This window comes from Ornithorhynchus anatinus, chromosome 9 (genome assembly GCF_004115215.2).
Source record: "Ornithorhynchus anatinus isolate Pmale09 chromosome 9, mOrnAna1.pri.v4, whole genome shotgun sequence".
NCBI classification, from domain to species: Eukaryota; Metazoa; Chordata; class Mammalia; order Monotremata; family Ornithorhynchidae; genus Ornithorhynchus; species Ornithorhynchus anatinus.
This window is the reverse complement of record NC_041736.1, coordinates 2,529,935-2,556,923: the sequence shown is the minus strand read 5'-3', so window position 1 is coordinate 2,556,923 and position 26,989 is coordinate 2,529,935. Positions and strand designations below refer to the sequence as shown.

Here is a 26,989-nt window from a genome sequence, read left to right as displayed (position 1 = left end):
GTTCCCTACCTCTTTTTTCCACTGCCTCTATGCATTGCTTCACAAAAGTGGGGACGGTGGAGTTTTCCCTTTTACACACGGCATGCAGGTGGGAGCCAAAGATTTGATCTACGGAAGAGACATGGAAAAACTTGATTACGATCCGAACGGGTGTTCCAAACACTTTTCCCCATCAACCAAGGCTCCAAATGGGACCAGAAACCGACGGTCATTCCACACTGGCCATCCCAAGCCCGGAACCGCACCACAGGCTACGCGGCTTGAAATAAGGAGGGGGCCACGGCTGAGAGCCACGGCCTCTTCAATGGTCAGACTTCAACCCCAAGGGGTCCTTTTTCTTGAAATCAGCCCAGCTAGAGATTTTTTTCAGGTGAGTGAACTTTTGGTCTGCATTATCTGGGTACCATTGAACAGTTACACGAACAATACATTGCAGCCAGTGGGAGCTGAAGAAATGCTATTTATTGAACACAGGCCTGGGAGTCAGAGGACCTGGGTTCCAATCCCTGCTCCGCCACTTACCTCCTTTGTGACCATGGGCAAGTCACTTCACTTCTCTGTGCCTCAGTTCCCTCATCTGCAAAATCGGGATCCAGTACGCGCGCTCCCTCCTACTTTAGAATGTGAGGCCCTTGTGGGACCCGATTAACATGTATCTACCCCCAGACTTAGTAAAGTGTTTGGCATATAGTGAGTCCTTAATATATTGCTTTGTTTTGTTGCCTGTCTCCCCCTTCTAGACCGTGAGCCCACTGTTGGGTAGGGATCGACTCTATCTGTTGCCAAATTGGACTCTCTAAGTGTTTAATACAGAGTTCTGCACACGGTAAGTGCTCAGTAAATACTACGAGTGGAGGGGGAGGGCGTTCCAGGCAAGGGGAAGGTGTGAGCGGAGTGCTGGTCCCAAGAAGGAGGAAGCGGCACGGTCTAGTGGCAAGAGCCTGGGCTTGGGAGTCAGAGGTCGTGGGTTCCAATCCCCCATCCGTCACTTCACTTCTCTGGGCCTCAGTTTCCTCATCTGTAAAATGGGGATTAAGACTGTGAGCCTCATGTGGGACAACCTGATTGTCCTATTCTCTGCACATAGTAAGCGCTTAACAAATACCAACATTATTATTACTTCACTTGTCTGAGCCTCAGTGACCTCGTCCGTAAAATGGGGATTGAGAGCGTGAGTCCCACGTGGGACAGCCTGATTACCTTGTATCTGCCCCAACGCTTAGAATAGTGCTTGGCACACAGTAAGCGCTTGACAAATATCACATCGTAATTATCATTATTATTAGAAGGTCGAGAGCGATGGAGAGCTGGGAAGCCACATGACCTAGCAGGGAGGCAGCAAGGGCTAGTGGAAAGAACATGGGGTTGGTGGGAATCAGGGGACCTGGGTTCTCATCCAGGCTCTGCCTCTGACTGCTGTATGACCTTGGGCAAGCCTGTTCAGTCCTCTGCATCTCAGTAACCTCATCGGAAAAATGGGGATTAAATCCTACTCTCCACTATTTATAGTAGGAGTCCCATGTGGGACAGGATCTGTGTCCAACTTCTCTGGTGTCCATGTCAATAGTTTTTACAGTGCTTGGCAGATAGTGAACACTATTTTTTTAAAAAAAAGTTGATTTGGAAAGAGCGAAGAATGCAAACTGAGATGTAACGGAAGAAGAAAGCAAATAGTGAGGAAACAGCTGATACTAATTGAAGTATTTGTTAAGCACCTACTACTTACCAAGCACTGTATTAAATGCTGGGGTTGATACAGTAGAAGCAGATCAGACACAGTCCGCATCACACGGCTTTCACGGTCAAAGAGGGAAAGAGAACGGATACTGAATCCCCATTTTACAGATGAGAAAACCGCGGCACCGCCGATGGCCGCCCCGGGAGCCGACGGGAAGGCAGTTTCCTTTTCTGGGGGAGAAATGGGAAGGCTCCGGAGGTTCTAAGAAAGGGGGTGATGTCACCCGATCGGCATTTACCGAAGAGGGAAAGATGATCCCTGCAGCTGGATGTGAGGCAGACGGAACAGGAGAGAGGCTGGAGCCGGGGAGATCAGTGGAGAAGCTGTTAGAAATCCGGCTGGAAGGGGTGAGGGTGTGTCTGCCTCCAGTGGGTGGTCCCACAAGTGGAGACGAGGGGGCAGGGCTGGTGAAATTACTTACTGATTGATATTAAAGTCCATCTGATAATAACGTTGGTACTGTTAAGCGCTTACTATGTGCAGAGCACTGTTCTAACTCCCCCTCGCTGTAGGCAGCGAACGCGCCTGCTAATTCGGGTTGTACTGTGCTCTCCCAAGGGCTTAATTCAGTGCTCTTCGTAGAGTAGGGCTCAATACATACGACTGATTGATTGATTAAAGGGACGGACCCCGCCGTCTAGAGCCTGAGGGGTGTGGAAGAGTTCCTGCCCTGCCCACGGTTCCTGACAGTCACGGTTTTCTCAGCCCGGGAAGTGGACTCAACCATCTAAACACCCAACACGACTTTCAACCGCCACCATGGTGCTGTGGCTCAGATGAGAATATGAACCAAAATCACATCAATTTTCACTCCTCCTTTGAGGGCCGGGCCCAGTCCGTGTTAGAGACCCTGAAGGGCAAAGGGGTTGAATCATCACAAGGTTAAGTTTGCTGTCCGAAGAGAAGTCTTGAATAATAATAATGATAATAATGGATTTACTAATCCCTTACTAGGTGCCAAGCACCAAGCTGTGGGGCAATTACAAGATATTCAGGTCGGACGCAGTTCCTATCCCACATTGGGCTCGCAGTTAACGTAAGAGGGATCTCTTTGTAACGGATGAAGAAACCGAGGCACAAAGAAGCTAAGTGACTTACCCAAGATCACAGAACAGACAAAGGGCAGAGGTGGGATTAGAACCCAGGTCCTCTGACCTCCAGGTCTGTGCTCGTTCCACAGGCCATCCTGCTTCCCGTGAGAGGGGTATGGACAGGACTCCTCAAATCACCCATCTGAGGTTCACCCAGAGAGCCCTGCCATTGAGATATTTATTTGAGTGCCACAGATGTGCCTTGCTAACAGAGTCTCTAAAACATTTAGGCTCCTGAGACTGTGAATTCCTCATGAGAAGCAGTGTGGCCTAATGGATAGATCATGAGCCTGGGAGTCAGGACTTGGGTTCTAGTCCCGGCTCTACCACATGTCCGCTGTGTGACCTTGAGCAAGTCACCTCCCTTCTCTGTGTCTCAGTTTCCTCATCTGTAAAAGGGGATTGAGTGTGAGCCCCATGTGGGACAGGGACTGTGTCCAACCTGATTATCTTGTTTCTACCCCAGCGCTTAGAACAGTGCTTGACACATAGTAAGTGCTTAACAAATGCCACTATTAGTGTTATTATTATACTGTTAAGTGACTTGAGGGCAGGGAACGTGGGTTACGTTTTGCCGTGATCCTCCAAGCATTCAATACAGTGCTCTGCCCTTAGGAGGTGCTCAGCAAATATCATCGATCTGTCGATCAACTTTGTGTGCCCTCCTGGGGAGATGGGACGGCCCCGCTGGAGGAGAGGGAGACTCTGGTGACCCTCCAGATGCTCCATCACCACGGCAACAGCATCAAGCATCGATCAATCAGTGAAGCAGCGTGGCTCAGTGGAAAGAGCCTGGGCTTCGGAGTCAGGGGTCATGAGTTCGACTCCCGGATCTGCCACTGGTCGGCTGTGTGACCGTGGGCGAGTCGCTTCACTTCTCTGTGCCTCAGTTACCTCATCTGTAAAATGGGGATTAACCGTGAGCCTCCCCTGGGACGACCTGATTACCCTGTATCTCCCCCAGCGCTTAGAACAGTGCTCTGCACATAGTAGGCGCTTAACAAATACCAACATTATTAATAGCGTTTACTGAGCACTTTCAGTGGTATTGAGTGGCTCCTGTGAACAGAGCAAAGTCTGGTCTGGGGGAGGGGAGATACTACATACTGAGCACTGGGGTATGGAGAGGCTGCTGTGAGCAGAGCACCGTTCGGGCGGACCACCGAGAACCTCCCGCAAACCCGGCCTTATTAGCACCACGGGGCTCTCCGGTTCCCTGTCGTTCATTCGATCGTTCGGTCGTACTTAGTGAGCGTTTACTGTGTGCGGAGCACTGTACTGAGCACCTCTAATGTTCCGTCAGATGACCTACTTGGTCCTGGACGGGAACCCTATGCTGGGCCTGTCGATTTTTCAGAGCATAGTTCGCATTGCTCTGGTTCGTCCCGGATCCCACCAGGGCTTCTGCACTCTTCTGCTCGGACAACCCATCGGAAGGACAGCCTACATTAATCCTTTCCATCGCAGTTATTGAGCGCTTACTTTGTGCAGAGCACTGTACTAAGCACTTGGAAAATACAGTTAGGCAACGGATAGAGACAATCCCTACCCGACATTGGACTCACGGTCTAGAAGGGGGAGACGGACAACAAAACAAAAGAAGTAGGCATCGATAGAGAAGCGGCGTGGCTCAGTGGAAAGAGCACGGGCTGGGGAAACAGGAGTCACGGGTTCGAATCCCAGCTGTGCCACCTGTCAGCTGTGTGACTGTAGGCAAGTCATTTAACTTCTCTGTGCCTGAATCACCTCATCTGTAAAATGGGGATGAAGACTGTGAGCCTCACGTGGGACAACCCGATGACCCTGTACCTCCCCCAGCGCTTAGAACAGTGCTCTGCACATAGTAAGCGCTTAACAAATACCAACATTATTATTATCAATAGCATCAAAACAGGCATCAATAGCATCAGAACACGCTATACGTCCGAGAGCTTCCTCAGGAAGCGCCTTTTGTTGAAAAGAACCGCTGGGCCCCCTCTCCTGAGATCGTGCTTGAAAGCGGCGTGGCCTAGTGGATCGAGCACGGCCCCGGGATCAGAAGGACCTGGGTTCCAATCCCGGCTCCGCCGCTTGACTGCTACGTGACCTTGGACAAGTCACTTCACTTCTCTGTGCATCGGTTCCCTCATCTGTGAGCCACCTTGTGGTATGTGGACCGTGTCCAACCCGATTAGCTTGTATCCACCCCAGAGCTTAAAATAGTGTCCGGTACACAGTGAGTGCTTAAGAAATACCATAAGGGGAGGAAAAAAAAATCCCTCCCTTTGTTTAATGAACAAGACTCAAGCGAGGAGCTGCCGCTCTTCAATCTTGGGGCTTTTGAACTTTTTGACCGATTTAGCGCGTTCGTCTCGAAGTGCGTCGGCACCGCGAGGTTAAGTCTCTCAGATTACAAATTGGCTTTATCCCCCCTCATCTCGGCTCCATATTTTTGACGGATTATGAAAAGAGCGTCCAGTAATGGGAACTTTGCCTGTTCGAATCCACATGAATCAAACCTATGAGAGAAGCCACTCGATAGGAGCAGTTAAATGCTCAAATAATGTGACCGGGGGAATCATCATTTACCCCCGGAGACAGTCTCCTCGTACCTTTCCAAATGGTGCTCGTCGGAATTAACTCTGAGAGGTCCCTACGGCCGCTCAGCTATTGATTTTTTTTTTCCTTTTTAATAAGCAATACCTGAAACCTCGGGATGCCTACGGGCAGATCCACCTAAAGCAGAGATGATTGGCCCAGGTGATCTGATGAACACAAACCCCAATACGATGAGATGAGAAGCAGCGTGGCTTAGTGGGTAGAGCACACACCTGGGAGTCAGAAGGGCTTGGGTTCTAATTCTAGTTCTGCCACATAGTAATAGTAATAATGGTATTTGTCAAGCACTTACTACGTGACAAGCACTGAACTATAAGACCTGGGGTAGATACAAGCAAATAGGGTTGGACACAGTCCCGGTCCCACGTGGGGCTCCCAGTCTCAATCCCCATTTTCCAGATGAGGTAACTGAGGCCCAGAGAAGTGAAGTGACTTGCCCAAGGTCACCCAGCACCCATGTGGCGGAGCAGAGTTTAGATCCCATGACCTTAGGGCTCCCATATCTGCTGCGTGACTTTGGGCAAGTCACTTCACTTCTCTGGATCTTAGTGACCTCATCTATAAAAAGAGGGTTAAGACTGTGAGCCCCATGTGGGACAGGGACTGTGTCCAACTTGATTAATTGCATCTATCCCAGTGCTTAGAATAGCGCTTGGCACATAGTAAGCGCTTAACAAGAACCTTAATTATTATTATGATGACGATTTGAAAATGCACAAAAGGGGAAAGAAATAATGTTGTCTTATGCCATTGAAGTGGAAGCTCCTTTTGGGTGGGGAGTGCCTGGTTGTTCTGCTGTACTTACTCAAACACCGTATACGGTGTTCTCAATAAATTAGTGAGTGCTCGATAAATACCTTTGCAGACTCTATTAGAATGTCAGTCTCCGAGGGGCAGGCTTTAAGACGGAGGGGTGAACGGAATTCAAGGTAAACACATCCAATCCGATCGGTGGTCAATGAGGCGGGGGCCGATAATCAAGCAATCGATCAATTAATCAGAGGTATTTGTCTAATGCCTACTGAGTGTTATGAACTCTACTTAGCACTTGGGAAGACACAACACAAGAAAAAAACGTTTGGCTAGTGAAACCTCTATCAGAGGGAAGGGTAATTAAATGGTCGAAAGCTCAAATCCACCTGTTTCTGTTTGGTAAAAAAAAAAAAAATTGGGGTAAGGAAAGGAAGAGTTTTATGGAAGGGATGAAATGGGACTTGAGGGAATTGGGGTTTGTATTTTTCCACACTGTCCTTTCTCCAATCAAAAGCTGGCGGAAAAATCACAGTTATGGAAGTTTGTGGTGTTTTCTAAGCTTTTACTCTGTGCCAAGCAATCAGCGATAGGTACAAGATAATCGATTTGGACACGGTCCCTGTCCCACACATTACTCACAGTCCAAGAGGGACGGTAGACAGATAGTTCATTCCCACTGTATAGATGAGGAAATTGAGGCACAGAGGAGTTAAGTGGTTTGCCCAGGGCCGCACAGAAGGCAAGGAGTGGAGCTGGAATTACAACCCAGGTCCCCTGACTCCCACGACTGGGGTCTAACCACTAGACCACATCACTTCTCAGCCACAGAGAATCCAGCTTCGTCTGTGTAGTTGATGCTGTTCGACTCTGGGAGAAGGATCCGCTAATTCTTTCTGGAATTTCATTCGTAATACAGTGAATGGATCGGGGCTTCTGCAGCCTGTTCGGAGCAGGACAGCAACGAGACGGAAAAGCTTCTCACCCCCGGCTCTCCTCCCCTCTCGGCTTCCCCCGCGTTGAATCAATCTGCAAGGCGGACACTTTTCCACACTGGTCCCGGGCCAAGGGAGAATTGTTTTGCGAGTGGGAAATTTGAACCGATTCATTTTTGATGATCTCTGGGAGAAAAGTTTAAGGACGTACATTTTCCCGCAGAGGGGAGGGTTCACAGGAGTCAAACATGAGAAAAGATTTCAGCACCGATGTTCCCATAAATGCTTCTCCCCCACCCCGGGTGAGAGCAGGAATTCAAATCCAGTTCAAGGAAAATGTCTCCCCAGTTGTAAATAGCGTAGCGCACATGTCTCCATCCTTGTAGAATAATGGCATCTGGCTAAGCGGAGAAGAACCCGTCTTTACCAGGGGGTGATGCTTCTTAATGACCCGCTCAAATTCAGGCATTTGGATACCAGCTGAAGAGCCCAAGAGTGAATAATTATGCTGGTTACTGGGTGCTAATCAATGAGCTAATAGCTGGGGTTGATAGTCGGAGCAGACACAGGTCCCCGTCCCACACGGGGCTCTGGGTCCAAGAGGGGAGATGAATGGGCATCTAATCCCCATTTTATGCCTGAGAAAACTGAGGCCTAGACAGATCTTGTTTTTGTTTCGTTGTTTCGCTCTGCCCCCGATTAGACTGTGAGCCCGTCGTTGGGCAGGGATGGTCTCTGTTGCCGAATTGCCCATTCCAGGCACTTAGTACAGTGCTCTGCACATAGTAAGTGCTCAATAGATACTATTGAATGAATGAATGAATGAAATCACTCAGCAGGAGGGATTAGAACTCCGATCTGATTGCAGTCCCATGCTCTTTTCAAAAGTAAAACATTTTAGACTAAAAGAACTTGCCATTCCAGCCTCAGGTTGCAACCCAGTTCAAACTTCCTCTAGGACTCCCTTCAGCTTAAAAGAGACTTCATATAAAAATCTGATAAGGAAGTCATCAAGAGGCAGCGTCGCCGGGTGGAAAGAGGTTTGGAGTCAGGAGACTCGGGTTCTAACTCCGCCTTTTGGGCAAACGGCTTCACCTCTCTGTACCTCAGCTTCCTCATCTGTAAAATGGGGATAAGACACCTGCTCTCCCTCCCTCTAAGTCTCCGAGCCCCCACGTGGGATAGCGATGGTGTCTGAGCTGATGATCGCGCACCCACCAATGTTTAAGCCCACGCTTGGCACATGGTAAGAACTTCAGAAATATCATCATTAGTAAACATTTCTGGGCTCAATGCCGATTTCCAAAAATACTTTATGTCTTTAGGGATTGTCCGGGAGAAGCGGAGCTGGGTCCGATTCCAGTTAGGGCCTTATGGGGCACTGAGGACTCAGGAGGGAATGTGTGTGTGTGTGTGTGTGTGTGTGTGTGTGTGTGTGTTTTATTCTCTCTCCTTTTTGCTTTCCCTCATAGCGCTCAGCATTAGAAGGTCCAAATGACAGTATTTAAAGTTGCAGGTCTGCTAGGAAATCCTATCTCATTATCATCATCAGATACAACAGCAGACACAGAAGCGGAATGGCCTAGGGGATAGAGCACGGGCCGGGAGTCAAAAGGATCTGGGTGTTAATCCCTCTCCACCACTAGTCAGCTATGTGCCCTTGGACAAGTCCCTTCTTCTGTGCCTCAGTTCCCTCAACTGTAAAATGGGGATTAAGACTGTGAGCCCAGTGTGGGACAGGGACTGTGTTGGGCCTGGTTAGCTTCTATCTACCTCAGGTCTTGTGTACATAGTAAGCGATAAGACAAATGTGATTTAAAAAAATGATAAAATCTGCTCCAAAGTGATGTTTTGCCTCCAGTGGGTTTCAAAGTCCCTCCGTCTGGGAGATTTTTCACTCTCCCTGTGGAGATCATCCTTTATGGCCCCATGCCCGCCTTCCATACAGGCAGAGGTGGCGTGGGCACGCACGGGGGTATAGATAGGACGCACCAGAGGGTCTGGAGGCACGGCTGACCACTTGATTCCGTTTCTGACCAGCGCATGCTCAACACACGGTCAGGTGATGGCAATGTGAGCACCCATTTCGGACGAAAACGCTTAATCTTCCGATGCCCCGTTCGATGGCTTTGAGGAATTCATCCAGGTCCCCTGGGCTGCGTTTTGCCGCACGCCACGTCCTCCAGAAGCTAACTGTAAGCTCATTATGGTCAGGGAATGTGTCTGTTAAATTGTATTCTCCCAAGCGCTTAGTACAGTGCTCCACACACAGTAAGCGCTTAATAAATGTGATCGCCTGAACGACTGTCTGGCTGACAGTGTTCTAAAAGGGCAGGGGGAACAAAATCTTCTGGGGGCTCAAGGTGGAGGTCTTAAAGACTTGGAAAAAATTATCCCCTGCCTGCCTCCTCCTCCCGTCCATACTGCCTATCTGGTAACTGTCAGAGAAGAGTCTTAGTAGAACTCAGCTGCTGCTGCAGAATAAAAGTAATGCTGGTATTTGTTCAGCGCTCACTATGTGCCGAGCACTGTACCAAGCTCTGAAGTACATTCACTATAATCAGATTGGACGAGACGCTACTCCAAATAAGGCTCACAGTCTAAAGGGAGAGAAGAGGTATTTATCCTCATTTCGCAGATGAGAAAACTGAGGCATAGACAAGTTAAGTGACACACAGGCAAGAAAGTTAGCAGGTAGTGGAGCTAGGATTAGAACCCAGCGCCTCTGACTCCCAGGTCAGCGTTCTTTCGAACAAGCACCGTGACCTAGCAGAAAGAACAAGGAATTGGAAGCCAGAGGCCTGGGTTCTTAAATCCAAGCTCCACTGTTGGATGACCTTGGGCAAGTCACTGAACTTCTCTGTGACTCAGTTCCCTCATCTGCAAAATGGGAATCCATATTTGTTCTCCCTCCTACTTAGAAAGTGAGCCCCATTGGGCACCGGATTATCTTGTATCTACCCCCAGGGCTTAGTGTAGTGCTTGGCACGTAAGCAGGGTTTAACAAATATCATAATTATTAATTCGTCTCCTCATTATTTTGATCAGACGCCACTGCCTCTCAACTCTAATGGGAGCTACCTGTGGTGGGCCATGCGAGAAGATGGGCATCCCGCCATCCGCAGCCCCTGAGTCTCATAGTGTGACCTTGGCCAAGTCACTTCACTTCTCTGTGCCTCAGTTACCTCATCTGTAAAAGAGAGATGGAGACTGGGAACCCAGTTACAGATGGTGCCATCTTTCCAGTGAAAAATCCATTGCTGCTTGGTGTGGACTCCATAAAGGGATTCTCGTGTCATCATCAGTCATCATCAGTGGAGTTTATTGAGCGCTTACTATGCGCAGAGCACTTTACTAAGTGTTGGGAAAGTATAAAGCAGTTGGCAGCTACAATCTCTGCCCACAGTGAGCTGTATCTGGTCAATATGATCAATGGGGATGGCCAGAATCAGTCATCCGCAGGTTCTAGGATTTGCTTCTATATAGTAAATTAACTGATAAATTGTGCCATTTCCACTTCACTCTCCTCCCTGGAGTGATAATAATCACTGTTATAATAATTGTAGTATTTGGTAAGTGCTTACTATGTTCCAGGCACTGTACTAAGCGCGGGAGTAGATACAAGGTAAGTGGGTTGGACACAGTCCCACACCAGTTTCACAGTCTTCATCCCCCTTTTACAGATGAGGTAACCATGGCACAGAGAAGTGAAGTGACTTGCCCAGTGTCACACAGCGGACAAGAGGCGAAGCCGGAATTAGAACCCAGGACCTTCTGACTCCCAGGCCCCGGCTCTATACACTAGGCCGGGCTGCTTCCCGCTATTAGGCACGATCTCAGTTTAGGAGTTTTGCTGCGTAAGAGTGATACTGATCCATCTCTCCTTAAACAAGGGACTTCAAGATTTAGAGAAGCAGCGTGGCTCAGTCGAAGGACCCCAGGCTTGGGAGTCAGCGGTCATGGGTTCGAATGCCGGCTCTGCCGCTTGTCAGCTGTGTGACTGTGGCCAAGTCACTTCACTTCTCTGGGCCTCAGTTCCCTCATCTGTAAAATGGGGATGAAGACTGGGAGCCTCACGTGGGACCACCTGATGACCCTGTATCTCCCCCAGCGCTTAGAACAGTGCTCTGCACATAGTAAGCGCTTAACAAACACCAACATTATTGTTAGTAAGACCGCTTGTCCGCCTCGCAGACACCGTGGCCCCTAAGCAGTCGGCCTTCTCATCGGCCAGTCTCTCCCTGGGGCATGTCTTTCCATTTTCAGGTCATCTCCGGCCAGTACCTGCCTCATTTTCCCCTTTCCTCCAGAGACCGCTCAGGGACCAGCTCGGGAAAAAGTCACCGGGTCTCCACTCCCAGGCACTAAACACTCTTGGATCGCAGCTCTTCCTAGCTGTACAGGTCTCCCTGGTCTCATTTTCATAGACAAGAAAATTGTTCACGGCAAAAAAAAAAAGAAATAGCATTAACCCAAGCCATATTTGACATTTCCTCACAGAGGAGAGGCGATTCGAGATCTCTTTTTGTGTGGTAAGGATCCTTTCCGGGGATGAGAGTTGACACAAGCTCAGATCGGACCACACACCATCTTAGTACAACAGCACAAACTCCAGACTGCGGCGTAAGCTTCTTGAGAGCCGGGATTGGGTTTGCGCTATGCTCTTCGAAGCGCTTAGGAGAGTGTTCTGAAGACTGGGGTGCAATCAATCCCGCTGAACGATTAGACTGCTGTGCGAAGTTTTAGGGAAGTACAGGAGAAGCCAGAGGCCTATTCCCTGACCACGAGGAGCTTCCGTTCAGCTGCTGGGACTTCGACGTTAACGTGAAAGAGACTTTTTTTTTCCTCATTCCTTCGAATGATCCCTGCCCCAGGGCTCTCTGAATTTCAAGGAAACCGGTACTGAACCTATCAATGGTTTACACTGTGTGCAGAACGCCGTACTATTTATTGAACACGTCTCGCGTACAGGGCACCAAACTAAAGAGCTTGGGAGAGTACAGTTCAACAGAATCGGTTAGATACATTCCTTGCCTACAAGGAACGTAAAGTCTGGAGGGGGCAAACACAGTCCAGATTGCATTTAACTAGTGCTGGTGCAATTTCCAAAAGGACTTCTTTATTTCTATTATTATTATTATCTTTTTACGCCTTGCTTCTTTGGAGAAAAAAATGAATAGGAACAGGGTTTTGTTCTTTCTCCTTTGTATTCTGCTAACCTCGTGTGAGGAGAAAATATCCAGAACATCTTGTTAAATAATAAAAGCCACGATAACTGCTCCCACGAGGGAGAGAATTGAACGAGGATTTTGGGGGGACTGGGCTGGGGCAACACTCCAAACCTCCTGTTCTGACAGTTTATGTTTCCTATATAGCTTATTTAATTCCAAGGCCTGGAAGATAGACACGATTACCATCTCATGGAATGCTGGTTAACTTTAAACGTCCTCTGCAGACCGGAGAGCCCCTCTATCTTCTCCAAGTTTATTCCGCTTTCTCAGGAAACGTTCTCCCTCTAGGTTCCCAAGGCCTCCTCGTTCATCGCTTAAACATTCGACCTAATGATCGTTCGGCAGCGTCTATTAAGGGCGGCAGAGAGCCTTTCTGAGGACGCTGCTCCGGAGAGCTCATACGAAAGGGCTGCGTGGTATGTCTATATAGGGCTTTAATCATTCACTCTTTCAGCTGTTATCAATTTAAAACCGATGAAACTCCCACGCTGAGTCCGTTGGAGCAGTCAATTTTAATATCTCGGGGCATCTGTAGTTATTCTGAATTGGCTGCAAAGGCAGAACTAACAAGCTAAGCTTTAACCATAAGCCTCCATCACGCTGGTTAGCCATACATCAAACGCAGACAGTTAGTCAATACGCCAGTAGGAAAAACCAACAAGCATTTTTAAGAAGAGCGATATATTTATAATGCGTCGGGGAAACGGATTTACACTACTTCCTCGAGATCTGCCCGTTAAACTTCCCCTTCAAAATGGTGGCCGGCTTGTCTGACTCAACTCAAAGGGCCGAGGCTTGCAAATGAGGGGAAGCCCGATCCTGGCGAGCCTCCGGACGGGAGACCCTCTTGACGGTGAGCTCATTTCGGGCAGGAAACGTGTGCCCCAGCTCTGTTGTACTTTGCTCTCCCGAGCGCTTAGGACAGTGCTCTGCACAGAGAAAGCACTTAATAAATGCCATTCGTGATGACGATGAGAGCCCTGTCCTGGCACAGTGGAAAGAGCACGGGCCCGGGAATCAGAAGGCCCTGGATTCTAATGCTGCCCTTTGTCTTTTGTGTGACCTTGGACAATTCACTTCACTTCTCTGTGTCTCAGTTCCCTCATCTGTAAAAAATGGGGATTAAGATTGTGAGCCCTATCTGGGACAAGTACCGTGTCCAAACCATATCTTGTATCTACCCCAATACTTAGTATAGTGCTTGGCAGATAGTAAGAGCTTAAGGAATACCACAATCATCACTATTATTATTATTATTGTTGTTATTATTATGTCTCGGGTTGCTAAGTTCGGAGACCAGGAGGGATTGTGCCACGCGGGGGAGGATGTGTTCAATAGGGATATTCCAGAATCAGATCAGTGTCATCGCAAGGTTAATCAAATCGTTTCTCGGGGTGAGGGGGAGATGGGTCTTGACTAGGGGTAGCTAACCCATCTCCAGAATTCTTCTGGCCTCTTTCCTCTTCTGAAAAATCAGGGATCGGAGAGAAGCAGCTATATTTTCAGGAAAAGGGTTTCCATGAATTGATTCAGAGTCACACGCTGTGCCGGTGTCTGGTACCCAATCTCTGGTCTTCCCAGCGTGCCTTGTACCAACACCATCAAGGCAGCTGTTAAGCCCATTTCTCCTGAAATGAATTTTTCAGACTATCCAATTTCACCTATCTTTTTAGGAACAGGGGATGCCAACTCAATGAAGGCAGAGATCATAGCTTCTATCTCTATTGTACTCTCCCAAGTGCTGGGTACAGCGCTTTGCACAGAGTAAATGTCTATTAACACTACTGATTTGCCAAGATATGGGCTTACTTCACTACTTAGGTGCCTTAGTCCAAGGTCCCAGATTCCCTCACTAGATTTTAAGCTCCTCAGGGTCAGGGATCATGTCTACCAATGTCACTGTATGGTACACTCCCAAGTGCTTGGTACAGTGCTCTGCACAAAGTAAGCGCTCAATACATACCATTGATTGCATGATGGATTAGCTTTCCCCATCTTCCATGGATTACACATGGAGCAGAAGTGGGAGGTGCTGGGAAGCGGCATGGCCCAGAGAAAAGAGCATGGGCCTGGGAGTCAAAGGACATGAGTTCTAATCCCAGCTCTGCTATTTCCCCGCTGTATGACTTGGGCAAGTCAATTAACTTCTCCGTGCCTCAGTTTCCTCATCTGTAAAGTGGGGATTCAAGACCTGTTCTCCCTCCTCTTAGACTGTGATCCCTATATGTGCCCGACCTGATCTACTTAACAGATACCCCAGTTACTATCATCATTCTCGTTACCAACACGTCGACACGTCGGAGCCCTTAATAACGGCAGCCAAGGACTCCGTGGGAGACTGCCCCACACACCCAGAGACCAACGAGCGGGAAGGCCAAGATGAAGTTTAAAGTCGGCTGTTAATTGTGGACAACATTAAATCACGACCGAGCGCACATGAAAAGATCACGGTTCAGTTATGAACCATAAAGCAGCTAAAAAAGGGAACGTTCACGCGTGATTTTTGCGGCACAGTAGGACCCCGTCTGGACATAGCGAGAGCTCCATCCGGTCCTCAGCAGCAGGACATCATTGTCTCAGTTCCCCCGGGTAAGAAACAGCGTGGCCTATTGGAGAGGATGCGGGCCTGGGAGTCAGAAGGACCTGGGTTCTAATCCCGACTCTACCGCTTACCTGCTTGTGACCTCGTGGACAAGTCAGTTCGCTTCCCTGTGCCTCGCTTCCTTCATCTTCAAAATGGGGATTCAATACCTGTTCTCCCTCCTACTTAAGACAGGTGACCCCAAGCGGGATCCGATTAGCGTGTCTACCCTCATGCTTAGTATGGCGCTTGGCATATAGGAAGTGTTTAGCAAATATCGCAATCGTTAATTATTATTATTATATGATCCTTCTCGGAGCAGCATCGAGCCAGCCCCAGCAAGTGTCTCCAACTGGCTCTGCCTAGATGGATCCCGGGGAAAACCGGTGCCTGGATCGTGTAGCCGCGGGATCGGCTTACGGAAAGAAAATCACTCCCCCTAACACGATTACCCCTTTGAGTCAGTCCTGCCGAAGGGGAGAGTTGTGAGGTGAGAGGTGAGGCTTCGGCCCACCCTCTGTACCCTTTAAAGCCCCTTCCAAAAACGCGATCACTCCAATCCCTCTGGCTTCCCACGGGCTGGAAACCTTAAACGGTGAGTTGTGTGTACGTGGGCAATTGCAGAAAATCGATGACGCACGGAGGGGTCGTGCTGAGCTGACCGGCGTGGGGAGGAAGAATGAACGTGGGCATTTGGGGATTTAGCAATATGTTCATTTATGTGTACAGCCTCCGACGAAGGCTCACCGGCTCTCAGTCAAGCCATCGAGCACTAGTAGTTACTGAGCATCTACTACGTGTTAAGCTTGAACAGAGCACTGTACCGGGTGTCTACTGTGTACGGAGTTCTGTACTGAGTGACTACTGTGTGTAGGGTGCTGTTCTAGGCATCTACTATTAGCAGAACTCTATGCTGGGCACCCACTGTACTGGGTATCTACTGCCCACAGGGCGCTATTCTTTTCACCTACCATGTGCAAAGGGAAATATTCTCATTTTCTGGTTGCAGAGCGCTGTACTGGGTAAGTACTGTGTGCAAACACTGAACCAGCACTTAGAGAATCTAGAGAAATGCTTCGGACTTACCACCTCTCTGTCTCCTTCCCACCCCTACTTCCTTTCCACGAACACTCACGCGATTGATGGGGAAACCTTTTAAAGGCAGCTGACACAGAGACAGAAGCCTGGGAGTCAGAGGACCTGGGTTCTAATCCTGACTCTGTCACTTGCCTGCCGGGTGACCTCAGGCAAGTCACTTAACAGTTCCGGGCCTCGGTTGGCTCATCTGTAAAACGGGGATTCCATCCTTTCTTCCAGCTTAGACTATGAGCCCCATGTGGGACGGGAACTTTGTCTGATATGATCATCTTGTATCTCCTCCAGTGCTTAGTACAGTGCTTGGCACATGGAACTTGGTGATGATGATGATGGCATTTTTTAAGTGCTCACTATGTGTCAAGCACTCTTCTAAGGGCCGGGGTGGATACAAGCTAATCCCTGCTCCACATAAGGCTCACAGTCTAATCCCCATTTTACAGATGAGCCCAGAGAATGTGACTCCCCCAAGGTCGCACTTAGCAATATCATTATCGTTAATTCCTCACGCTCCCCAAAAGAGGTCCAGATACTGAACACTTGGAGATGCTCGACGAGGGAGGGGCAACGGGATATTTTCCGGAGATGGGTTCACACATAGACAGGCTAGACTGTGAACATAGCACACCTTTGATCAGGCCTTTCTCCTGCAGGGTTTTCAGGGAAGGCCTCCGGGTGATGAACTTCTTCAATCTGCTTTTCGTCCGGTTCTTGTCGTTGATGTCAGAAAGGCTGTGGTTCAGTCGGAAAACTGCGGACAAAGAGGAAAGTCAGTTGGCAAGTCAGCTCCGGGGAACGGGAGCTTCGGGAACACCACCCGGGCCTGGGAATCAGAGGACCTGGGTTTTAATACCTGCTCCACCACTTACTTGTTGTGTGACCATGGGCAAGTCATTTAACTTCTCCGTTCCTCAGTTCCCTCATCTACAAGATAGGGATTCAGTACTTACTCTCCTTCCTGCTTAGATTGTGAGCCCTGGGTGATCTTGTATTCATTCATTCATTCAGCCGTACTTGTCGAGCGCTTACCGTGTGCAGATCACTGTCCTAAGCACTTGGGAGAGTACACTAAAACAATAAATAGACCACATTCCTTGTCCACAAAGAGCTTACATTCTAGAAGCACTGTATCTACCCCAGTGATTGGTATGGTTCTTGGCAGATAGTAAACCCTTAACAAATACTACAATTGTTATTATTACTATCATCATTATAAGAATGGGAGTATGTAGGACATAAGAAGCACATGAAGTATCTAAGGAAAGAGAGGAAGGGGAAAAGGGGGTTGAAAGGAATGGAGGAAGAAAGAGAAAAGGGAGTGATGAAGCAGAGTTTGGGAGAGAACGAGTGAGGGAGAGAGGAAGAGTCGAACCCTCAAAGAGGAAAAGGAAAGGGGGAGAGAGTGCAAATCATAGAGGGGATGTTGAGAAGCAGAGGAAGAAAGGTGCAGGAAGAGGCAGTAATGAGAGAGATGCAAAGCAAATGAAACTGGTGGACAGGTGCCTCTTAGGCTGGGCACGCCGCAACTGAGCTAAGCACTGGGGGCTGGACATTGCCTCGATGGGTCCCTAATCCACGGTGGTTCTGGTTGCCCGGAGCAAAAAAAGCCATCAGGGAGTGCAGGGCTTGTTGACCATAAACAAGTTTACAGTCTGGACGGGGAGACAGGCATTGCTGGAGAGGACGTGACAAGGATGATACCCTCCTGCACAGTCACCCCTTCCTCCGACGGGGTAGGTGGAAAGGGGGTGAGAGGGTCCTTTACCAGCTGGCCCAAATGATACAATGGGAAAGCGCCATGCCAATGAAGCAGCAATAAAACTGGCACAGGACCAGATCCATTTTAGATTGAACCCGGTCTCCCCCAAACCACGAGATGCACTGGTGTTAGCGGTCCTAACTGGGTAGGCAGCTGTGGATGCTACCTCGCCTTCCATCCCACCTTCAGATGAGTTGAGCACAAGGTGCACTGATTTCCAAGCTGGAGACGCACCCAGAAAAGGGATGTTTCCACCAGGGCTTGTGAACCTTCCCCTGTGGCAAATTTCCCAGAGCTGTCTGGGCCAGGACGGATGGGAACTCGAGGCTGCTGCAGCCTCCTCAAATGGTAATCAATTCATCAATCACATTCACTGAACACTTACTAGCTCTAGGGAGAGTACAGTACCACATAGTTGGTAGACATGTTCCCTGTCCTTAATGAGCTTACAGTCTAGAGGGGGAGACAGATATTAACAGGAATAAATAACTCATTTTAATATATAATTGAAAGATACGTACACAAGTGCTGCGGGGTTGGGGCGAATAGCGAATGTCCAAAGGTCCCAGATCGAAGTGCCTAGATGACGCAGAAGGGAGACCGAGCCAGGGAGAAGAGAGCTTAATCGGGGAAGACCTCTTGGAGAAGATGTGACCTTAATAATCCTTTGAAGGTGGAGGTTAAGGTGCACATTAAAAACTCCAAGTCTGGGGTCCGTTCGACTTGTTTCACTGGGGTGAAGTTCTGAGGGAAGGGGAAGGCCGTGGCAGGAGATGAGGCTGTGTGTCTGATCAAATCGCTCAATTCGCCTCAGACGTACGGCCAAGCTCACTTTCACAAAAAAGGTCCCAGCTACAAATCAGTGGCTCATCACAGGCTCTCTTAGGCGGCAGGGAGAGTCCTGGAATATTTGGGTTTGCAAATCGGATTTTAACAGCCAAACTTATAAAACAGTTTATGCCTTTCTGTTGTCAAGGGAGCGAAACTTGCCAAATTGTTCATTTTAAGTAAATACAACATAGCCAATTAAGGAAGGCAAAATTTAAACACACGGCTATGATAATCAGGACATAGCTTGCTTCTGATTTCACTACCGATTCTAAGAGAACAGTGTTCCATTTTTCCCACAACACTCAAGTGACCCCACGCATACTTTTAGAAACTTGTAATCACCCTGTGCAAAGAAAAGGACACTTCACTGGGAAAAAAAAAAAAAGCAGCATGGCACAGACATCCATCATTTATGGAAACTAGAAGCCATTCCCCCCTTTTTTGTTTCTGACGATGAAGTATCCTACAGTCCACAGATTTATGGTAAACCAATGACCATTATGTTTCTGTTGCCATTTATAACTCTGGATTTAAACTTAAAGAGCCTGAAGCAGAGAATGGGTCAGATTCCAAGACCCTCGTTCGGGTTTTAGAACGGTGGCGGGGGTAGGGGGGGGCGGAAGGGGGGGAGGATAGGAAGGAAAGGGGGTTTCCAAGCCCAGAGTCGCTCCCGGGACAGAGAGTAGGAACTCAAAGTCGGAGGTTAATTTCATTTTTTGAATGCCATCTGTCCTCCTCCCCCCGCCTCCTGCTCCTTCTCTTCCTTCTTTGTCTTCCAACCCGGTCAAGTCAGGGAAACGTTCAACGGCGGTTCAGTCCCGTGATGGCTGAATAAATATCTACAACTTGTCTCAGCTGACACAACCGATCCCGAACTGGGTAGTCTCCTCATCGGAGCTCATTTTTCAATGGTATTTGTTAATCATTTACCATGTGCCGGTCCCTGCATTAAGTTCTGGGGTAGACACAGGCCGATCAGCTTGGACAGAGTCCATCCCCGTTTTGTAGATGAGGAAACTGAGGCTCAGAGAAGTGAAGTGACTTGTCCAGCAGACGAATGGCGGGGCCGGAATCAGAACCCAGGTCTTTCTGACTCCCAGGCCCGTGCTCTCCCCACTAGGCCACGTTGCTTCTCATCACTGACTGAGGGATGCGGAAGCTGGTGTCAACGGGGGCCGAGTCAAGCCCAAGATCTGGGACGGGCCTCATCCGGCAACCTCTTACGCTTCCTGGAGGGAGGGCGGGACAACTGCTGGAGGGCAGAGCTTCGCCCTGCAAATGCGGACTTAAAAAGAACCACCAGAGATAAGGGCCGTTAGGGTAAGGTCCAGTGTTTCCCTGCCCTGTGCCGGACGTTAAGAAGCACGCAACGGAGCAGCTGCAGACCTTGTTTTGGGGAGCAACCGTCTCCCCGTTTGACGAGGCACGGGGGACCCACGCAAGAGCCTCTCCGGCTTCCCAGCATTCCGAGGGCTTGGCTGCGGTGCCCCATCTCTGAGCCTCTGCCAGAGACACTCCCGCTGCATCCTCGTAGGAAACCTCCCTTGCTCCTGCCAAGGTCTGTTCTCGCGGCAATCCCGCTTGCAGTGACGCTGTTGGTGAGATTCTTGGGAATGCCGGGGGATTGACTTTCCAGCATTTCCCTAAGGAAGGCTGGGCACGGGCCCCTCTGGGCTTTTCCCTGACCGGGAGGAGGGCGGATATCAAACCTCCCACCCCCAGTACGGGGAAAGGACGCAGACACCAGGAGGTGTGGACAGCTGAGCTTGATCATGAGAAACAGAGTGGCCTAGTGGGAAGAGCACAGGCCTGGAATCGGGAAGCTCTGGATTCTAATTCGGACTCTGCAACTTGTCTGCTGTGTCACCTTGGAGAAATCACTTCATTTCTCAGTGCCTCAGTTACCTCATCTGTAAAATGGAGATTAAGCCCATGAGTCCCCTATGGGACAGGGACTGTGTCCCACCTGATCACCTTGTATCTACCCCAGTGCATAAAAGGATGCCTGACACATAGAAAGCTCTTAAAAAATACCATTAGGAAAAAAAAAATTCTGCCAGGGGCCTTCCCCAATTAAGTCCTCTTTTCCCAGGCTCACTCACCCTTCTGCAGTCTCTATGAATTTGGGTCTGTGACCTCTGAACTTTTGATATTCACCCCATTGCCAACTCGGCAGCACTGAAATGCATATCTTTAACATATATTATAAAATGTTTGCCTCTCCATCTGGACTGCAAGGTCGTTATGGGCAGGGAGTGTGTCTACCAACTCTATTGTACTGAACTCTCCCAAGCACTTAGGACGGTGCTCTGTACATAGTAAGCACTCAATAAATACCACTGATTGAGGAAGGGGGGGTTGGTTGAGCTCAGTGATCTTCGTAGATGATCAAAGATGGTGATGAAAGGACCATCTCTGACACGATGTGGGTCCGCTTAAGCCGCAGCGGGTGCCGGCTTAGTCCCCGCCAGCCTTGGGAGGTTCTTGGCAGCACTTGGGAGACTACAAGACACGTTCCCTGCCTACAGTATGCTCAAACTCTAGAGGGGGAGAAAACAAAAAGGAGGATGAGAGGCTATTGTCTCTACTGCGCTCCATTGCGCTCTCTTTCTCTAGACTGTAAGTTCACTGTGAGCAGGGAAAATGTCTGTTGTATAGCTATGTTGCAGTCTCCCAAGCACTCAGTACAGTGTTCTGCACAAAATAAGCACTCAGTAAATAAAACTGACTGACTGACTCTTGCTTCCCAGGTTTCTTCTCCCTCAACCATCTGTCCCCTAACTCTTCAGTCCTCCCAAACCCACTTCCTCAGTCTCCTTTGCTCTCCACTCCTCCGCCTCCAGCCCCTTGCTCACAACCTGCCTCCTGCTCAGAACTGTCTCTCCCTTCCGAACGGCCAAGCCACGGATCTCTCCCTCTGCAAAGCCCTCCTAAAATTCTCCCAGAGCTTACGAGCTGAGAGGAGCTGACAATCCAATGATCCATAGCTGTGGCTGTTCCCAAGCCTCAAGACTGGGTCAGGAGAAGGCGGGCAGAGTTCAGACCAAGGTGATGTCCTCACTTAGGGTACAATCGTCTTTCCCTGGGAAGGGCGGGTTGATTACAGGGCAAACCGAGTGTGGTGGAAAAGATGCTGAAATACACGAGGGGGAGAAAATGCCGATTTTGGGACACCTCCACGGTCAATTCAGTCTTAGAATTTATCAACAACAGGGAGGAGCTGTGTACGGGTTGTCGTCCTAGATATCCACCTTCGTGACTCCCTGACTCTCCCCTCTCCATCCCCCCCCAGTGACCCCCGAATCACCCTGCCACCCGTGTCACCCTTTCCACGCCAACATGTTCTGCTTCCAGTGACTTTGATCGCGCTCTCGACGGCAAATATTTGGACAAGCTCCCGAGGGCTCACCTGTGATTCATTTCACCCGGGTCGAGTCCGTTTCAGGACTTCGACGATGGGTCGCGAGCGTCGCTCTGGGAAAGAACCATCTATTAACGACTTTCCGGACTGTGTGACAATGAGTATCGACGGCGCTTGTCAGGCTAAACCGCCATTGATCGGTTCCCATCATGTGTACAGCAAACCCAATTTCTTCCAAGTGCCTCTTCCTAACTGAAATCTCGGTCGATTATCGCACCCAAGCTTTGATTCTGGGACACCTCCGAAGATGGACTTGGCGATGAGTAGAGCAGCAGAGAGGACACGGTGGGAAAGCGACGACGGCCAGGGGCCTCACGACCCCTAGAATCGCAAGGGTGCCGTGCCTCGGGAGATTTTCGATTATCTGGGGAGACTCCCAAATTGTCCTGGGTGTATGGGTTTGGAAGAAATCTCGACTCAAGAGGGGTTGCTCCGAGCCACCTATTTCCGTGTCTGCGTGGGTATGTGAGGGTATGTGATGGGAAAGAAAATATTTATTCTGGATCAGTGCTCTCAGCTGACCCAAAGAAACACAGCGTGCAGATGTGAACAGCTCGGCTTCTCTGCTCGGAAGCCATGGGCAGAGGGGGTCATGGGTGGCTGTCCTGCTGGCAAGGAAACAGGAGAAGGTGGGTTTGTTCTGGGTCCCGTTGTCCCACTTGGAGGAGGGGAGAGAAAGAGATGTGACGTTCTGGCAAGGGGTCAGTAGGCCGGTGGCCTGAATTCCCGCCCTCCAGTCCACACCGCACACAGTGCGTGTCTCATCTTCCGGAAGCGTCCCTCAGCACATATCTCTCCGGGCCTCAAAAACCAGACACGGGGCCGCAAGCCTCCTTCCGCTCCAGGGAAAACTCCTTGTAGCGTCTGCCAGCTTCCCCCAACTTCCTCCAGCCTGGCTTTCATCTTTCACTCCCCAGTTGGCACTCTTTGCTCCTCCTGACCTCTTCTTAGGCTGCAATATCCTTGAGGGCAGAGACTGTGTCTACCATCTACTTCGCACCGGACTCTCTCAAGCGCTTAGTTCAATGTTCTGCACACGGTATGTGCTCATGAAATGCCCCTGTTCGATGAATTGTTTGCCTTCTCATCATTCCTTGCTCCTGCCTCCCTACCTCCCGGTGTTCACCTGGCCTGGAACCCCACCCCTCTAACCCACTTCACTCCCTTCCCATTATTAATAATAATAATAATAATGAGGACAACAATGATGGTATCTGTTAAGCACTTACTATGTGCCAAACACTGTTCCAAGTGCTGGGCAGGGAATACAAGGTGTTCAGGTTGTCCCATGTGGGGCTCACGGTCTTAATCCCCATTTTACAGATGAGTGAACTGAGGCACAGGGAAGTTAAGTGACTTGCCCAAAGTCACACAACTGGAATTAGAACCCATGACCTCTGACTCCCAAGCCCGTGCTCTTTCCACTGAGCCACCCTGCTGCCACAGATGATTGCACTTCCCATTGCAAAGGACGGATGAGCTCTGGGACTCTTAGACTTCACCCCACGGCTCGCCCCAGCCATTTGACCCGGTGGATAGAGCAGAGGCCTGGGAATCAGAAGGACCTGAGTTCTAATCACAGCCTGGCTGCTTTTCTGCTCCGTGACCTCGGCCAAGCCACTTCACTTCTCGGTCCCACAGTTACCTCATCTGTAAAATAGGGATTAAGACTGTGAGTTCTATATGGACTTTGTCCAACCTGATCAGCTTGCATCTACCCTGGCGCTTAGAACAGTGTTTGACACAGAGTAAGCACTGAACGAAGACTGTTATTATTATGATTATTAGTTGTTGTTTCTCCGCTCCGGTGGGAACATGACCGGCAGGGACCAGAGTGCGCGAGGTGGTCATCCCCCGGGGACGTGCCAGGGTCCGCGGCTCTCCACAGCAGGGCCCGTCAGATGCTGCTAACACTCTTATCATTATCATTAGCTCCACACGTGCTAATACTATTAGTATTGTTTTTGTCCGTCTCCCCCGATTAGACTGTAAGCCCATCAGTGGGCAAGGACCGTCTCTCTCTGTGGCCGATTTGTACATTCCAAGTGCTTAGTACAGTGCTCTGCACATAGTAAGCGCTCAATAAATACTATTGAATGAATGAACTTGGTTAGGCAATGTCATGTGACCAGCATCACCTGCCGTTCATGTGCTACTTCTGGTTCGGCCCGGGTGTGGCCTGCCTCTCCTCTTGCCCGAGAGGGTCGGATAGAAAGGGAATTTCTCTCTGCCAGCCGACGAAGAGCCATCGTCTCCGTGAGGGGGCCGCTTCCCTCCCTCCGTCCCATGGCAGTGAGATGCTGCCCTTCTTCCGGCTCCTTCCAGAAAGGAAGAGGATGGAGGGCTGAGGGTGGGCGCACCTGTGAACTTCCATCTGGCAGCAGCGCCGACAGCCCCGACAGGTGGCAGGGGCCGGGGTGGGGGCCAGGCTGGCCCTAGCCCTCTCTGGGCCAGGGGGTCTGTGAATCACGGGTGGCCGTGAGCACAGTCCCCATCTGGCCCCAGAGAGAAAATTGAATTCCCGGGGCCCTCTCTGAGCCGGCCAGCCGCTAACGGGGAACGAGGGTCTGACTCCGGTTTCCGGAGCAAATCCATCTTCTTTCTAGTTTCAGAAGGCTGTTCTGGGCCTCCCGGAACACACCGGGGATAGGGTGGGTGAGGGGACGTGGGGCCTGCCTACCCGCGAAGGTCCAAGGAGAGGTTAGCGATAGCTGAGAGTCAGTTATGTGACGCCCTGAGCCTTAATGAAGGCACATCTCTTCCGAGAGACCTTCCTTGACTAAGCCCTCTTTTTCTCTTCTCCCTCTCCCTTCTGTGTCACCCTGTCTTGCTCCCTTTACTCACCCCACTCCCCCAGGCCCAAAACACTTATGTAATAATAATAATAATAATAATGTTGGTATTTGTCAAGCGCTTACTATATACAGAGCACCATTCAAAGCGCTGGGGTAGATATAGGGTCATCAGGTTGTCCCACGAGAGGCTCACAGTCTTAATCCCCATTTTACAGATGAGGGATCTGAGGTGCAGAGAAGTGAAGTGACTTGCCCACAGTCACACAGCTGACAAGTGGCAGATCCGGGATTCGAACCCATGACCTCTGGTTATCGATGTATATAAATGTTTGTCTCCCCCAGCCCTGGACACTAAGCTCGCTGTGAGCAGGGAGTGCATCTGTTTATTATTATATCATACTCTCCCAAGTGCTCAGTACAGTGCTCTGCACACAGTAAGTGCTCAATAACTATGATCGAATGAGTAAATGAATGGCCACCCACCACTGCGGCTTGGTAGGACAAGAGCAGGCCCCCCGCATCTGGCAGAGAGTACCCGACAGACCACCCGCCCACGTCCTAATCTGGGCATTTGGAAGCAGAAGAGTGGACACCTCAGGACAGTGTCTGGGAGAGAGAGAAGGTCCGAGGTAACCAGGAAGCTGCAGAAGACTTGTGTCTACTAACTCTAGGTTGCCTTCTGGATCGAAAGAAAGTCCGGGGCGGTGGCCTCAGAAAGCTTTGTTCTCCAGCACGTCCACTCCCTTTTCCAGAGTGACAACCGGCACGTGGAAGCGAAAGCTAAACTTTTGAGCGTGGGAAAATATGAGCCCAGCAGACCCCAAATGGCCCCAAATTAATCCTGTTTTCCCTTGTAAAATGAACTCCATCCCTTAGCTCTCTTATCTTTAGCTAAATCAGGTGTCCCCAGCCTTATCCAAGGGGCAAGCCTGGATGGAAAACTTAAGGGTGTTCATTTTTTTTTTCCAAGGAGTCTAGAGGAAAAGAGGAATTGGAGCTGAATGAGAAATTCCACTGTCGTCCCGGTGGTGTTTGAAAAGAATCTGACTCCAGTGCAGTAGACGGATCTGGGGAGAAGCTATTTTGAGAAGATGAGTTGGCCAAAACTTTTGTTTTGTTTGAAATTGTTGGGTGGGAACAGAACATTTTCACCAAGTCTGTGCGATGGGGGTGAAAGGGTTTGCCCTGGGCAGCAATACAAAACCCAACTAGATCACAGCAGGCAGATTTGCAATCTCTCCTGATAACGGTTCCACGGGGCCAGAGAGGCAAAGGTCTAATAAACATGAACTTGAACCATCAGGGACCCCCTCAAATCATCTTTAAAAATAGGTATTTACAACCACAAATGGGAACAGTAATGGCGAAGATAGATGCACTGAGCTCAGATATAGACAACATAAAAAAGAAAACAATGATCGTATAGTACAAATAATTTTGCTGTAATATGACAGTCTAATGACTTAAGTGCCCAATATCGTCATTATGGTTCTGAACCCCATGTGCATTAGCAGTAAAGACTCAATAAAACGACTGTATAATTCACATTTTTGCATGAAACTCTGATTCTTCTTCAGAAATTGTTGCGTCTCTCTGATCTCCAACGGTAAATGGAAACAAATGAATAGAACCCAGTAAATGCGACGGCACCGGGTGACCCTAAGGTGGTCTCGTGGAATTTCCCCCGTTTGTGTGTGTCATGGGGGTGGGGAGAGAAATCATGAAATTTCTGCTCTTGAGGATGAGCTATTTCAGGAATTGTTCATCGAATGGCAGTTTACCCTCCGCGGTTACTTTTATGCGTATCCGTTTACTTTCAAGTATACGCACCCCCACGGCAACCACAATTACTTATTTAGGTAAGTGGTGGATTTACATTTCTGGGGAAGACAACCAAGACTCGATAGGAAGTAGAATTGGGGCACAACGTGGCGATGATGATGATGATGATGGTGGTATTTGTTAAGAGGAGTGGATCGGCTCTGTCGGGGGCAAAGGGAGATACAGCACTGTGCTATCCATCGGGAAATATGATGGGGTCAGGAGGTCTTTGCTGAGTTCCAACCCTCACAACGGGACATTCCCCACAAGGCGGGGAACGTGTCTGCTCTGTTGGCTTTGTACTGTCCCATGCACTTAGTACAGTGCACTGCACATAGGAGAC

General features: G+C 49.5%; 1 protein-coding gene across 4 annotated transcripts in view; it reads right to left on the bottom strand.

The window, feature by feature from the left end:
• ARHGAP15 (Rho GTPase activating protein 15) overlaps positions 1-26,989 on the bottom strand; it is a 388,578-nt gene that overhangs the window by 123,222 nt on the left and 238,367 nt on the right. For 3 of the 4 annotated variants that reach the window (XM_039913099.1, XM_029072345.2, XM_029072346.2), the window contains exons 9-10: positions 16,648-16,770; positions 10-108 (exon numbers count right to left, since the gene is read on the bottom strand). In XM_039913099.1, coding sequence (XP_039769033.1) covers positions 10-108; positions 16,648-16,770 — 222 coding nt within the window. The remainder of the gene's footprint in view (positions 1-9; positions 109-16,647; positions 16,771-26,989) is intronic. The other variant, XM_029072347.2, reaches the window with a different exon arrangement.